Genomic DNA, 13,940 nt, shown 5'->3' with positions numbered 1-13,940 from the left:
AGGCCATTTCCACATAATACCAGAAATCATATTGGTTAATTGCTTAACCAGCTAACATTTATTTTCTCTTCTATCCCATCAAAACCTACTTTGTCTATGTTGTTCCAAGAATTTTATGAATTCTTGTCAAATATATGACTTATCAAATACCTTACTGAACTCAAGATACATTTGTTTGATAGTAGTGTTCTTTAGTAAAATTTTCGTTAACAATCATAGCTTCTAAAGTATCAGTATCGGAAATTCTGGAAAGATAATGGTGTGTATTTTCTGAAAGAACCCACTTAGGTATTCATATATAGTCTATTTTTATTATTAGTTCAGATCATATATTGCACACTTGGATGTCTAGTTAGGATTTGAAAAGATTGCAACCTACTTAGGAGGTCTCTAAACAGATAAGTTACTAGGAAAGGGTTCATATGGTGGAATTAACCACCACACTGGACAAGGACTTCAAAAGCCTTAACGTGTAGACTGACAAATTGTAGCTATGGAAGCCATACTTATTCATACATGGCTGCATTGGGAGACTCACTCCAGTTACTATAAATTTGCTCCCAAAATTAAATTCAAATAATAGAAAGATCTTTTATTGTATTAGTCTTGTAACTTTTCTGTAAGTTTAAATATTTTTTCAAAACAACAAAAAAAATTAAGTGATGAAAATGATTCAAAGGGGAAATATATGCTCACTTAAGAATTTCCTTGGCATCAAAATACAAAATTTTGTATTTATTTTATTGGTATCTTTACTGGCATTTCAAAAGACTACAGAGTTCATAAAGGGAAATGATATTTTGGCTATGTATTCTAATATTGCTAAAATAATTCTCCATTTTTTCTTTTAGAAGTGTTTGCCTGATCAATCAGAGTAGCTTTAGGACAGAAGAAATTCATAACTGGAAAGAATCAGCATAGCTCCTAAGAAAGTATATATTCCTATTATAATTTCCCTTAATGAGGAAAATTCTATTGTTTAATAATTCATGGTTGAAATTACATTGCATACCTACAGAGGGCTTGAGGTCAACTGGGGCAGATTGTTTTCCCCATGCTCTCAGTTGCATAAGATAATAGGAATACAGATTAGTTCTCAAAAAGTAGGAATGTTATTTCTTTTGAAAATGATTTGGCATTTCTCCTTACTTGTGCTGACTTAACCCACTGCAAATTCTGCTGACTCTTAAGTGGAACCTGACTACTCTTCAGCAAGCCTTTCATTCGTCTCTTTTTGATTCCTTTATATACATTGATGATTGCAACTTTGAGACCTTTACCTTTTCTCATCTCCTCATTTCCCCTATTCTCTTCTCTTTCATGTAAGTTCATCAAGGGTAATCAACTGTCCTTTCTGCTTAAACTATTTTTATGAGTTAATATTTTGCTCCATTCCTTTTATCTCAAAGAGAGCTTATAATTCCTGAAGTTGATGGCAGCTTCTACTTCCTTATTAAAGAAAAAATTATCAACTGTGTACAAGACAGTTGTGCTCATTGTTTTGACTTCTCCCTAACTATTGAATACATTGACCATTTCTTAATTTTTCAAACAACTCTACCCATGGTTTTCATTGCTAATTTTAACATATAGTAATACACAAATACATTCTTTTTATTTAAAAATAAAAATGAAACATAGATAAGGTTAGCATCCACTTGAACCACCATCTCATGTCATTCACCGTCATACACCTCCAGAAGTAAACACTTTTAATCAGTTAGAGTTGTAGCCTTCAAAACTTTTCTGTCCCTTTCTGTACAAAGTAGTTAATAAAATCCTAACAGTTTGTAAGTGGTGTGTGTTTGTTGTATTTAATTAAGAGGGAGAGAGTAACTTGACAAGCTGCTTCTAAAATTTATATAGAATGAAAGTGCAAAGGACCAAAAATAACCAAGTTACTCTTGAATATGAAAAAGAACAAAGTGAGAAGATCTGCTCTATAAATATGAAGACTTAAAATGATATAAAGTAGTACATTATTGGCGCAAAAATTAACACTTAGATCAATGAAACAGAATAGAAGCCTAAAAAAAGTGCCACCACATATGGACACCTGAAGTATGACAGAGTTTGTACTACACTAGTGAAGTTCTTTTTTAAATAAAAGATGCTTATTAGAGACCTGAATATGAAAGACAAAATTATAAAACTTTTCTAGTTTATATGGGACAAAATTTTCATTATGCTAGATTAGAGGAGGATTTCTTTTTAAATTTAATTGAAGTAAAATTCACATAACATGAAATTCACTATTTTAAAATGTACAGTTCAGTAACTTTTAGTACATTCACAATGTTGTGCAACCATCACATCTATCTAATTCCAGAATATTTTATCACCCCCCCAAAAAACACCACACCCATTAAGCAATCACTCCTTGTAACCTGCCCCCCATCCCCTAGCAACCGCTAATTTACTTACTGTTTATGTATTTACCTACTCTGGACATTACATATAAATGGAATCACATAATATATGGCTTTTTATGTCTAGCTTCTTTCACTTCACATCATGTTTTCAAGGTTTATCCATGTTATAGCATGTATCCTTTTTATGGCTGTAGGTATTCCATTGTGTAGATGTGCCACATATTGTTGAACCATTGATCAGCTGACAGACATTTCAGTTCTTTCCACTTTTTGGTTATTAAAATAATGCTGCTATGAATATTCGTGTACAAGTGTCTGGTTGAACACTAGTTTTTGATTCTCTTGGGTGTACACCTGGGAGTAGAATAGTTGAGTCGTATGATTCTATGTTTAACTTTGTGAGGAACCGCCAAATTGTTTTGTGCAGAGCTGCACCATTTTACATCCCTAACAACATGTATGAGGTTTCCAGTTCCTCTACATACTCAACAGCATTTGTTATTTTCCTTTTTTTTTTTAAATTATAGCCATTGAGTGAGTGTGAAGTGGGTATCTCATTGTGATTTTGATTTGTAATTTTCCCTAATAACTAGTCATAATGAACATTTCTTCATGTTGCTCGTTGGCCATTTGTATATCTTTTTCAGAGAAATGTCTGTTCAAGTCTTTTGCTCTTTTCTTAAAATGAGGAGGATTTGGGGTTTTTTTTCTTTTTAATGGATTCTCTTTTGTTGTTGAGTTGAAGTATTCTTTATATATTCTGGATTTGGGACCATTATCAGATATGATTTGCAAATACTTTCTCCCATTCTATTGGTTATCTTTTCAGGTTTTCTTGATACTGTCCTGTGATGCACAGATCTTTTTAATTTTGATGCTGTCCAATTTGTCTAAATTTTCTTTTGTTCCTTATGTTTTTGGTATCATATCTAAGAATTAATTACCAAATCCAAGGTAAAGAATATTTGTTCCCCTATTTTCTTTTGAGACTCTTATCATTATAGCACTTACATTTAGATCTTTGATCCATTTTGAGATAATTTTTGTATATGGTGTGAAGTCAGGGTAGAACTTCACTTTTTTTAATGTAAATAACCAGTTGTTCTCTCCAATACTTGATATTTTATAACATCTCCTTGAAAATTTCTTCTCTTTTTCCTTTATGTTCACTGTCTTTGATTTTCCTCTTTTGTCTCTAACAATTTGTTAAAGATAGGGAGACTAAATAGTTTATCTTCCAAACTGAAATACTTTTGAAAGTGAGAAGATGTGCTATTTAGTAATTGAACCAGGATAATAGAATAAACCCAGATTATTCAAGGAAAACTAGGATGTACCATCATACTATTAACAGATTTTTCTTCTTTTTCTTTTATTAACCCCTTACTATGATTATCACCCAGAATTTTCAACTGGCATCTTTTGTTCTTTTAACATGCTCTTCTTGGGTGACCTGAAACATTTGCATGACTGAAACTGTCACCTCCATTACAATTCCTAAAGTATATATCCAATCCCTAACTTTCACCTGAGCTCCAGACTCATATTTCCAACAGCTTATTGGGTATTCCCAAACCAGTAACCCAAAAGTATGTACTTCAGAACTTAAATGTATCTTCTCCCTCAAATATCTTACTCTTTTGTTTATTGGAGGAGGGGGAGAGTGTTTGTGTGTGTGTGTGTGTGTGTGTGTGTGAGAGGCTGGAAATATATATCACACATGCATACTACTTTGTGCAGATGCTATAATAGTAGCAAAAACACAGTTTCAACGTCGTGACAATGCATTCTGGTGTGGGAGTTAGACATTTATCCAACTAGCACACATATAAATGTAGCTTAAGTGTGGGTAATTTCTGTGAAGGGGAGGAACATGATATTATGTGAAGCATAATAGGGGCAATTTGACCTTTTTAATACATGGCCTTTTTTATTAGACATAAGTGGCAACATATAGCTCTTCTAAATTAGACTACCTCCATTTAAAAAAATATTTATCGCAATTCAGTATTCAGTTGTACTAGCAAATGGAACCATTTTTCTTCTCAGAATTTCCACTGCTTTTCTTCCTAGTTACGGAAATATTGTTCATAAATCACATGGTAGTAATACCTTTGGTATTGAGGATGTAGGTATGGAAACTAAATAAAAGAGCTTCTAAGGAAATAGTATTATGTCCTTTACAAGAAAGAGATGATGTGTAAGATAAGGAGCACCTTTCTAGTGACAAAGTCTGGCTACTGCTTTCTTCTTTTCACATAGTTAGTGATATTTGTTGACTAAATGTGAATTGCTTATTCTTTTATCATTTCCCCTCTTGTGCACAAAACTTCTAAGTAGTCAAGTTCTCATTGAGATTTGAAGACCTATGTCCACTAGTACTAGCCCAGAACATGAACTAAATTATGCATAGCCCTAAATAATAAATTATATAATCAATATAAATATTAATAATTAAAAAATAAGAAATCCACCTTATTTTTCCTGATGTTTGTATATTTTTACTAATAGTGATACTCAATTTCATCAATCTTTACCATGTTGATAGGCATAACATAATAACAAGTCATAGCCAATAATTATTAAGTATTTAATACTTGGAAGTGCTAGATAATTTGTATACATTATCTTGTTTAACCTTCAGCAGTAATCGAGTGAGGTAAATGCGATCATCCACATATTTTAGTTAAAGGAAATGACAATTTAAAAAATATATACATCGGCAGTGGCCATTGCTACTCAGGCTGTCAGGCAGCCCGCCCCAAATCCCGCCACCCCCAGCCCCACCCCAACGCTCCCATGCTCCGTGTGAAGCCCTGGCCCCCACACCAGGGCATTAAGAAAATACACACACACACTGAGAAGAGTTTAATAAAGGACTATGATATTTACAAGATCTTGGGCAGATTTTAAGGAAAGCAACAAAACATAATGCAGCACCCTGGGACTAGTAATAATGGGAACTATTAAAAGTTGGAGCAAAGGAGGGAGCTGTTATTGGAATCCAGAAAAAAAAAGCTGTAAGCAAAGAAGATCATCTGATAGAGGCTGTGATCATAACCAACTGATGGTGACCTGGTAGAGAAGGAGCCAGGGGAATATATATCAGACTTTACTGTCCTCCAAATCTTTAGTTTCCTGACAGTGCCTCCCATTAGCTGAACCCAACTAGAGACCAGACAGCACAAAACAGCTAGCTTATTGATTATGTCTATACATGTTAGTTTGGAGCAGAGAGGGTGAAGAAGGGTGGACCATGACTCTGAAAGGGAAATGAAAAATACCTATGAATTAAATAACTATTAAATGGCAGATCCAGTACATGAATGCCAAACACTTTGGTCCTCACTACAATACTATACTGCCTCATTAAAAAAAAAAAGCTCTGATGAAATATCATTTGACCAAAAAAAAAAAAAAATACTTTACATCTGAAGGTTTCTACTCAATCTCAAATTATTAGATGCTTTTATATGTAATGGTAAATGAGACCAAATATCTGATTGCTGAGCAGCAGAGAATGCCCACCCAAAAAAAAAAAAAAGTTTGCTGTAGGCAGTGATTTTACATATTGTTGGTATTTTCAGAATATTGAACCATATTTGTTCCTCTTGTTCAGATTCCCGATTCCATCATTTCTCGTGGTGTTCAGGTGCTCCCACGAGACACAGCCTCCCTCAGCACTACTCCTTCAGAATCGCCTCGTGCTCAGGCTACATCTCGCCTTTCTACGGCTTCCTGCCCAACACCAAAAGTAAGTACAGTTCCTTGGCACCTTACACTTGCTCTACTGTGTGAATCTGGGAAAACTAACCAATGTTTCCCTTTGCCTGTCAAGGTTGGATTGCATGCAAGATAATACAATGAAAAATGAATGGGCTATCCGATAGTTACTGCCTAATGTATCACAAATTGTCATATTAGGCTAACAGTAGAACAATAGAAATTTCATGCAAAATGCCTACTACATTATAGCTACAGGTATCACTTTCTGTAGCTCCTGTTTCTTTGCTGTAGACATGCTATTTTTTAGCATACTCATTAGTATAGATATGAAGTTACTTGTTTATGCAGAGGATGAATGTATTTCTGGCCAATAAACAGCAAGATTAACAAAATAAAATAATGTCACTAAAGGGATATTTTTTTAAACTTGGTCCAGGCTGGGGTAGCTCCCTGCTCTAGTATCATTCCAGATTTTTTCAAACGTATTCAACTTGGAATGTTGCTGCCTAATATTTGGAAACAAATCTAAATTGATTAGAAAGTTTTAATGCCAACCTTTCGGGGAGGGAGGATGTATCTTAGTATTTATTTTTTATAATTTTTCCCAAGTAAAATTATATAAGGGAATGGGGAAAGTATTAGACATTTATTTGCTGCCTGACATCTTCATGTGTATGATAAATTAAGTAGCAAACCTGATTATGACTGATGCTTTCTCCTGGAATATCCCTTCCCGGGTAAAGTTAGTCTTCTGTGCTTTTCAAGTTTTCTGTGGGATGGATCCAATATTAGCATCAAAAGGTTAGCAGTAACATTCCTTCTTATTTGATAAGACATGGTGTTAAGATATCAGGCTATATACTACATTTATTCCAGGGATTTGCAGGTAATTTTTCAAACCGTGGCTTTTTCTCTGTCATCAAATTAAGGACTTATACAGCTGTCTTCCTCAATTCCAACTTTCTATGAGTTTTATGAATGTCATCATTGGATTTGACTAGAAGCAATCTCAAGCATTTCTTGATATGTGTAGTGTAGTTGCTTTTGCATTCCATGGTACAGCCTTTTAAGCAGTCTTCAGTGTTACTGTTGTATATCATTGTTTTTAGACCTGTGTCAAAAATAACTGATATTAATTTTATAGCCTAAAAAAATTGAAGTCCTAAATCTTCAATGAAGAAAAGGTGTAAGAACATTCTAGGCATAAAACTTATGTTATACATTTATATTTTGGGTGCCAGTCAGCTACATGGAGTTCACAAGTTTTAAATTGGGTAGAAGAATCTCGTCCATGTCTTATAAATTTTTTGAACAGAATAATTTATGTTTTGATTTCATTAAATTCTAACTATACAAGTTGTACTCATTTATTAAATCTAGGAGATAATTAAAGCTAAATGTTAAGTCCACTATAAAAGTTTCCTCATTCAACAAATATTAAGACCTTAATGATGGGAATACAGAATTACCTAAGACACAAGTATTTTTTTTCCTTAGTGATACACTGTGTACATGAATATTTTAAGCTAAATTTAATTATGCATAGTAATTCTTGAGCCTTTTTAAAACTTTGTAATTACAAAGGGAATATTAAATACAATTTTTAAAATCACTTTGTATTTCCACATTTATTAAGTTAATTCACTTATTGCAAAACTGTAGGAGAACAAGAGGCTTGTCTTGATATTTTCCCGTAGTTAACATTTAGATGTTCAAATTGACAGTGAATTCAAATAAATGGTATATTTGAATATCTTTTTTTGAGGAATTTTTTTCTGTATTTTTATCTAGGAATAAGATTCTGTTCCTTTTAGATAATTGTTACCAGCACCAGAATGTAACCTCAAAGATAAAATTATTACTTTGGTGTAATTTTTAAATTAAACTTTTAAGGTTGAATACTAATATAATTAAAAATTTTTGAATATTGATTTTTTAAAAAAAGAGTGAAGAAAGTCAAATTAATTTCCTATTAAAAATCTCAAATTATAAGATTGCTTAATGTAACCTAAACTTGATGCCTTTATATGTACTTTTATATCAGTGATAGGTATAATGTCTGCCCTCATGGAATTTACGGTTTAGTCAATGGTATACTGAAATAGATACATTTTAAATAAATTTATTTAGAATAACTAAAAATCATAATAAATATATAATGATAAAATGAAATCCATGCTAATAAGAAATAAAAATGTATAGTGATAGTAATAAGAGGGAAATCTCACTTAGGATGATCAAAGGAGGCCTAGAGTAACATTTCACCAGGGAAATGAAGAATTAGTATAAAAACAAACCTTTTGCTAGGTAGAGGTTGTGAGAATTATATTCAGCAATAATAACCACCGTCAAGGCAGTTGTCACCAATCAAGAACTCTCAGACTAAAACCTCACTTTTACGTAAATAGCCTAAGTCAGTGACTTCAAAATCTAACTTCAGATGTCAGTTCTTTTCATTTTAAATAATGGTTTGTTTGTTTGTTTGTTTTGCCTTTGCCTACTGAGTCACATTTCAAGGCCATAGGATTTAGCAACTAAATTTGTTCTAGGTAATTTTTTTAATTTTAATTTTGTAGCATAAAAATTTAAAGCAGAGAAGAAATCAAAAAGTAAGTCAGGTTTTCTAGCATGCACAAGGTCCTGGGTTCAATCCCAATACTTACACTAAAAACAAATAAATAAAAACCTAATTACTTTCCTCCCTCCCCGGCAAAAAAGTAAGTCAGGTTTCTAATTCAAGATATGGGTAAATGATGATGTTATTAACTATATTAAGGAATAAAAAAGAAAAAGCAAAGGAGAGTTAATACCTTTTGGTTTTGAATGTGTTCAGTCTAAGATATGTACGAGACATCCCAGGAATGATTTCTAGCGCAAAATTAGAACACAGGTTGAGTTTGACATTGTTACTGTTACTGTTAACTGCATTTTGGATGTGGTGTTTATAATTTAGTACATATTACTGTTGGCCAAACCCCGTAGAAATCCCCCTTCTGAAGATTAGGCAGGCAGTCTGTCTTGTGTAGACATATATGTGCAAATAAGTTTTCTTTACATTGGAAATACAATACAGTCTTGAGAAATCAGCACTAGAAAGAGCACTTGACTTGATAATAGAAAACCTGGATTCAAATGCTGTTTTCTCTATTTAATAACTATACTGCATTAAGCAAGTTGTTCCACTTCTTTGAGCTTTGTGTCCAGGATGAAACTGCTGATCCTTGCCTCCCCAGCAGAGTTATTAATCTATTAAATAAGTCTTTGCCTAGTGCTCAAAAAGCAGTGGTAAACAAATAACATTGTTCTTGGCTTTATAAACAGATAAAACAGGCAACTACAAATTATAATAGTGCTATGATTTATCAGCAGGAGTACAGAATACTCTTGAATAATCATCAGAAACACTTAACATAGTCTTTGTGAAAACACAGGAGGGTTAAATAACCAAATTATGATTCAAAACTAACAGTTCTAAGCTTTCCTTGTGTAACTTTTTATCACTGGGCAGTTTTTAAACTGAAAGACTTGCTGTCCATTTGCGTCTATGCATCTATTTCTTTTAGGTCAACAGCTATAATATTAAACATTATTTTGATTTCACATTTTGTATGCTCACTGCAATATAATGTCTTAGATTGTGCTTTGATCCTTTTAGATTTTCCTGCTATAGTGAGAACAAGATCTATAAGATAAACCATTTGGATTTCCTTTTTAGTATGCTTGTCACAATCTAATAAAGACAACAAGATGTTATCTTTTTAAACAATTCTTCATTGAATGGCATTGTCTCTAGCAAAAAATTTATTTGGTGAAATGACATAATATTTTATTTTAAATGGGGAAAAATAATTTCTTTTATATCAGATATTTTCTTTTAATGAAATCTGACTGAAGTGACAAATGCTTTTCACTCTTCTTATTTGAAGACACAGTGAAGTATAGTTTAAGACCAAACTTGGAATTTTAGTCTTTCGTTGCTCTAAGTAAACTAGTGCCTAAGCCAAAAAAGTCTGGTATGTAGATTCTGTGAGTGGGCAATATCTAGAGGACTCAAGTTCTAAAATGGTGATAGTCTCCCACAAGTGGTTTGCTAAAAGAATAATTCTATAACATAAATTCTGTTTTAAAGTGAGCATGATTCACAACTGAAATGAGTTCTGATTTTCACTTATGAAAGGCAGTAGCATCTCTATTAGAACCAAGAGGCTTGAGGTAGAGATTAATGGCAGAACAAAAAAGAAAAAAAATACAAACTTTTAGTTTACCATTCCACATGGATGTTATTAAAATAGGGAAAATTTCTAAAGACCAATTCAATTTTCCTTTTATTTCCTAAGCATCTGAAGTTTGACTTAAATAAATAAATAAATGTAGTCTCTTGTTATATATTCCCTTGTACCTCAAAGTTTAGAATAGAATTTTGTGCCCAGATTAACCAGCAAGTTATTTTTTTTCTCTTAGAAATAAAATATAAATACTATCTAGCTAGTTAAACTAAAGTTTATAAAATAATTCAAAATGATGCATTTTGAAATATCTTTATGAAGGATGTGTTCATTTAATAATTAATAATGTCTAATCTTATATTCAAACAAAGTACAGGATTATGACTTCTCTTATAGCTTCAATAGTTGTCCTTTGAACAAAAGAATTTAGATTACTCTGGATAAAGAATAAACTATTTTCATAACTCACAATTTTAATGTGAATGTCTGAAAGGTAGTGTGATTTCATTTACATATAAAAATGGCATTATTGATCCAGTATCAGGGTAATATTTTCTCTGAGATTTTTCTCCTAGTGATATTAGCTTTAAAAAACTATTTTATATTATCATCACTTTCCTTTGTGAACACCAGGGTGATTGTGTAATATGGCTAATTCATTGGTTCTCAAGTCTGTGGTGAGTCTCATGAAGTTGCTAAAATTCTAGCTTAGGTCAGGGCCCTAACTGGGGCCTACAGATTATTTCCCACTGTTTTTAAGGGCCTAAATGAAATCAGTTAGACTGTACTAAGCATCACGTTTCTTTGCTTTTGTCTGAAGTCATATCACCATTGGTATATCAACAACTGTTCAGCTGTTAATGACATTATAGAAACGTATGGGTTCTACATATGGAGTCAACAAACACCAGAAAGTTTAGATAACACTGAATGGATGACATTAATTAATGTAATAAAGTACATTCTCTGAACAAAAAAAATATATATAAGTTTTTTTGTGCAAAGTTAACTGCCCCATCTTGGGGATATTGAGCAATAATATTCTCAACATTGTTGGTCAGATTCAGCAGTTCTCAAATTTAATGGTCTCAGGACCCATTCACACACTTTAAAATTATTAAGGATCTCATATAGCTTATTTATGTGGGTTTTATCTGGTGATGTTTACTGTACTGAAAATTGAAACTGAGAAATTTTTTAATGTTTATTTGTTTCAAAATGAGAACAGTAAGGCCTTTATATGTTAATATAAATAACATTGTTATAGAAAAAATAACATTTTCCAAAATTAAAATCTGAAAATGATGGCATTGTTTTACATTTTTTCGTATTCATTTTGATGTCTGGTTTAATAGAAGACAGCTGGATTCTCACATCTGCTTCTGTACTCAGTCTATTGTGGTATGTTTTGGTTGAAAAATATAAAGAAACAAATCCATTCTCACATATTTATGTAGTTAGAAAAGAAAGGACTATTTTAATAGAATTTTCAGAGAATTGTGGATATTCTTTGACACTACATCAAAAATTTTAAATTGATAATCTTTCAAAAGTTGGTTGAAGTGTGTAATCTAAAACCCTGTCAAGGACCATTTCATACTCCTGTATGTTAAGATCTATTGCTCTATCTTGAAATTTGAATGGATCTTATATCCAGGCATGATTTTGGAACACACTTTTTGATCACATAGAAAATGTAAGTTCTTCTAACTGTTGATTATATCAAAATCATCTTCATTAATATAACTGCCAAGCTCATCAAAAAAGCTTGAAACCATCGGAAGCTCTCAAGTTCAGGGTGATATACATTTTTCACAATTCTAGTTTTTATTTAAAACCTAGACTTTTTCCTTTTGAAAAAAGCAACAAATCTTATTCATTTTCCTTGAATTGACTGGCTCATTTCATTTTCAAGAAACTGTCTACCAACATTTAAGTCTGAATAGTCATAGTTTGTCAGTCATTCTTTCAGGTGAATGATGGTCTGTGCAAAACCTGGCTAGTTCGGCTTGCAACTCAAACTGTTAAGTGCTTTTCTCTGAGACACCTATCATTCTTTGGTATGCAGCAGAAGTATTTTATTCACACTTCCCATTTTGTCACATTCAAGGGACCAGTTTCAATTAAATTGAATTAGTATTTACTATTTAATTGAGGACAATGTTAAATGAAACTATTAGTATATAGTGGTGAATAATATAATAAATATTCATACTGTTTGGATCCACTGCCTTAATTTTTACTAATGTACAACCCACCTTTGCTTTTGTAACATCAGTGCAAATGTCAGCATAGTGTAAGAGGCAAATAATGTCTTAGTATTATTATTAAAATAATTTGGCCTTGTGGATCCCTGAAAGAATATCAGGAACCCCCATGAGTCCTTGGACAACACTTGAAGAACTACCAGTATAATCAAATGAGCAAAGACGTTTATGTTTCTTGAAGACATCCTAGGTCAAAATTATATGTATTTAATTTTATTTCTCTTTAATTTTCATTTAGACCATGCTACAGTGGTATTCTCATTCCAGAGATCTTATCCTTTGTATTAATGGCCACCAGTATCATGCTGCATATAAATAATTCACCCTGACTCTATGATCCAGAGTAATTCTAGGACAGAGAACAGAGCTTCTTCTCCTTGATTCAAAATAATAGAATGCTTCACAAAGTCTTTCAAAGATATAACCAAAAATTGTCATTCCCAGCTAACTTTACTCATTTCCAGTGTGGGTACTACTTCTATATTTGTATAGCAACTGATGTTTCCCTAGGATATCCTGTCTACTTAGTTACACAGGGAGCCCTCTTTTACGTCATAACCTAGTTGTTGGAAGATAATTTTATTAGGGATAATGTTGGGGATGACTTCTTTTATAATTAGTTTGAAACATTTAAAATTGGTGAGATGTATACAAAATAAAATTTTCCACTTCTTTAAAAAAAAAATTAGATGGACATTACTAGGCCAGCACAGACATATGTCAATACTCAGCTGGCATTCTTTTTATACCCTCCAGGCTAATTTACCCACTTGCATTAAATGCCTGGCTACTATTGACTTTTGAGTAACTGATTTCCACTCTCATTCATTATTGTCTAGTTTCTCCTTCTTTATGACAACATGTTTATTTTGCTATTCTGGTCTGATAGCAAAATAGATTTCTGAGACTTCAAATAAAGAAATGTTTTCATATCCTTTTGTAATAAAAAAGGTGCTACTCAGAATACTAAAGTACTTCACATTTTGAAAAAACTAAAATCAGATAATGTATTTTAGCTCTTAGTTTTGAGTTTACAAATTATTTTAAATGGCTTTCCTATGACATTCTGCTAACTATACAGGATTTTTACATTGACTTCTGTTTCTTCATTCATCTAACTGTGTCCCCCCTTTATATATAATGAAAATTGAAAATGGAATTCTCTCATCCTTTTCTAATTATTTAATGTTCACAGAATTATATTCATGATTGAAACTAAGTATAACTTAACTGTGAAATTTTAATTACCACTCTGAAATCTGAGTTGCAGATGAAATTCGATTAGCTCACCTGAGAAGATATAACTAACCAGCAATTATTAGCTAGAGAAATAACAATTTTATAGCTTA

At 32.2% G+C, this 13,940-nt stretch overlaps 1 protein-coding gene across 6 annotated transcripts in view; it reads left to right on the top strand.

Annotated features, from left to right (window-relative positions):
- GPHN (gephyrin) overlaps positions 1 to 13,940 on the top strand; it is a 429,918-nt gene that overhangs the window by 240,746 nt on the left and 175,232 nt on the right. For all 6 annotated transcript variants that reach the window (XM_010962279.3, XM_010962275.3, XM_074365373.1 and 3 more), the window contains one exon: positions 5,992 to 6,126. In XM_010962279.3, the coding sequence (XP_010960581.1) occupies positions 5,992 to 6,126 (135 nt within the window). The remainder of the gene's footprint in view (positions 1 to 5,991; positions 6,127 to 13,940) is intronic.

The sequence above is a fragment of the Camelus bactrianus genome, chromosome 6, assembly GCF_048773025.1.
Source record: "Camelus bactrianus isolate YW-2024 breed Bactrian camel chromosome 6, ASM4877302v1, whole genome shotgun sequence".
Lineage (NCBI taxonomy): Eukaryota > Metazoa > Chordata > Mammalia > Artiodactyla > Camelidae > Camelus > Camelus bactrianus.
The sequence above is the reverse complement of the archived record's forward strand: the minus strand, read 5'-3'. Positions and strand labels throughout refer to the sequence as shown.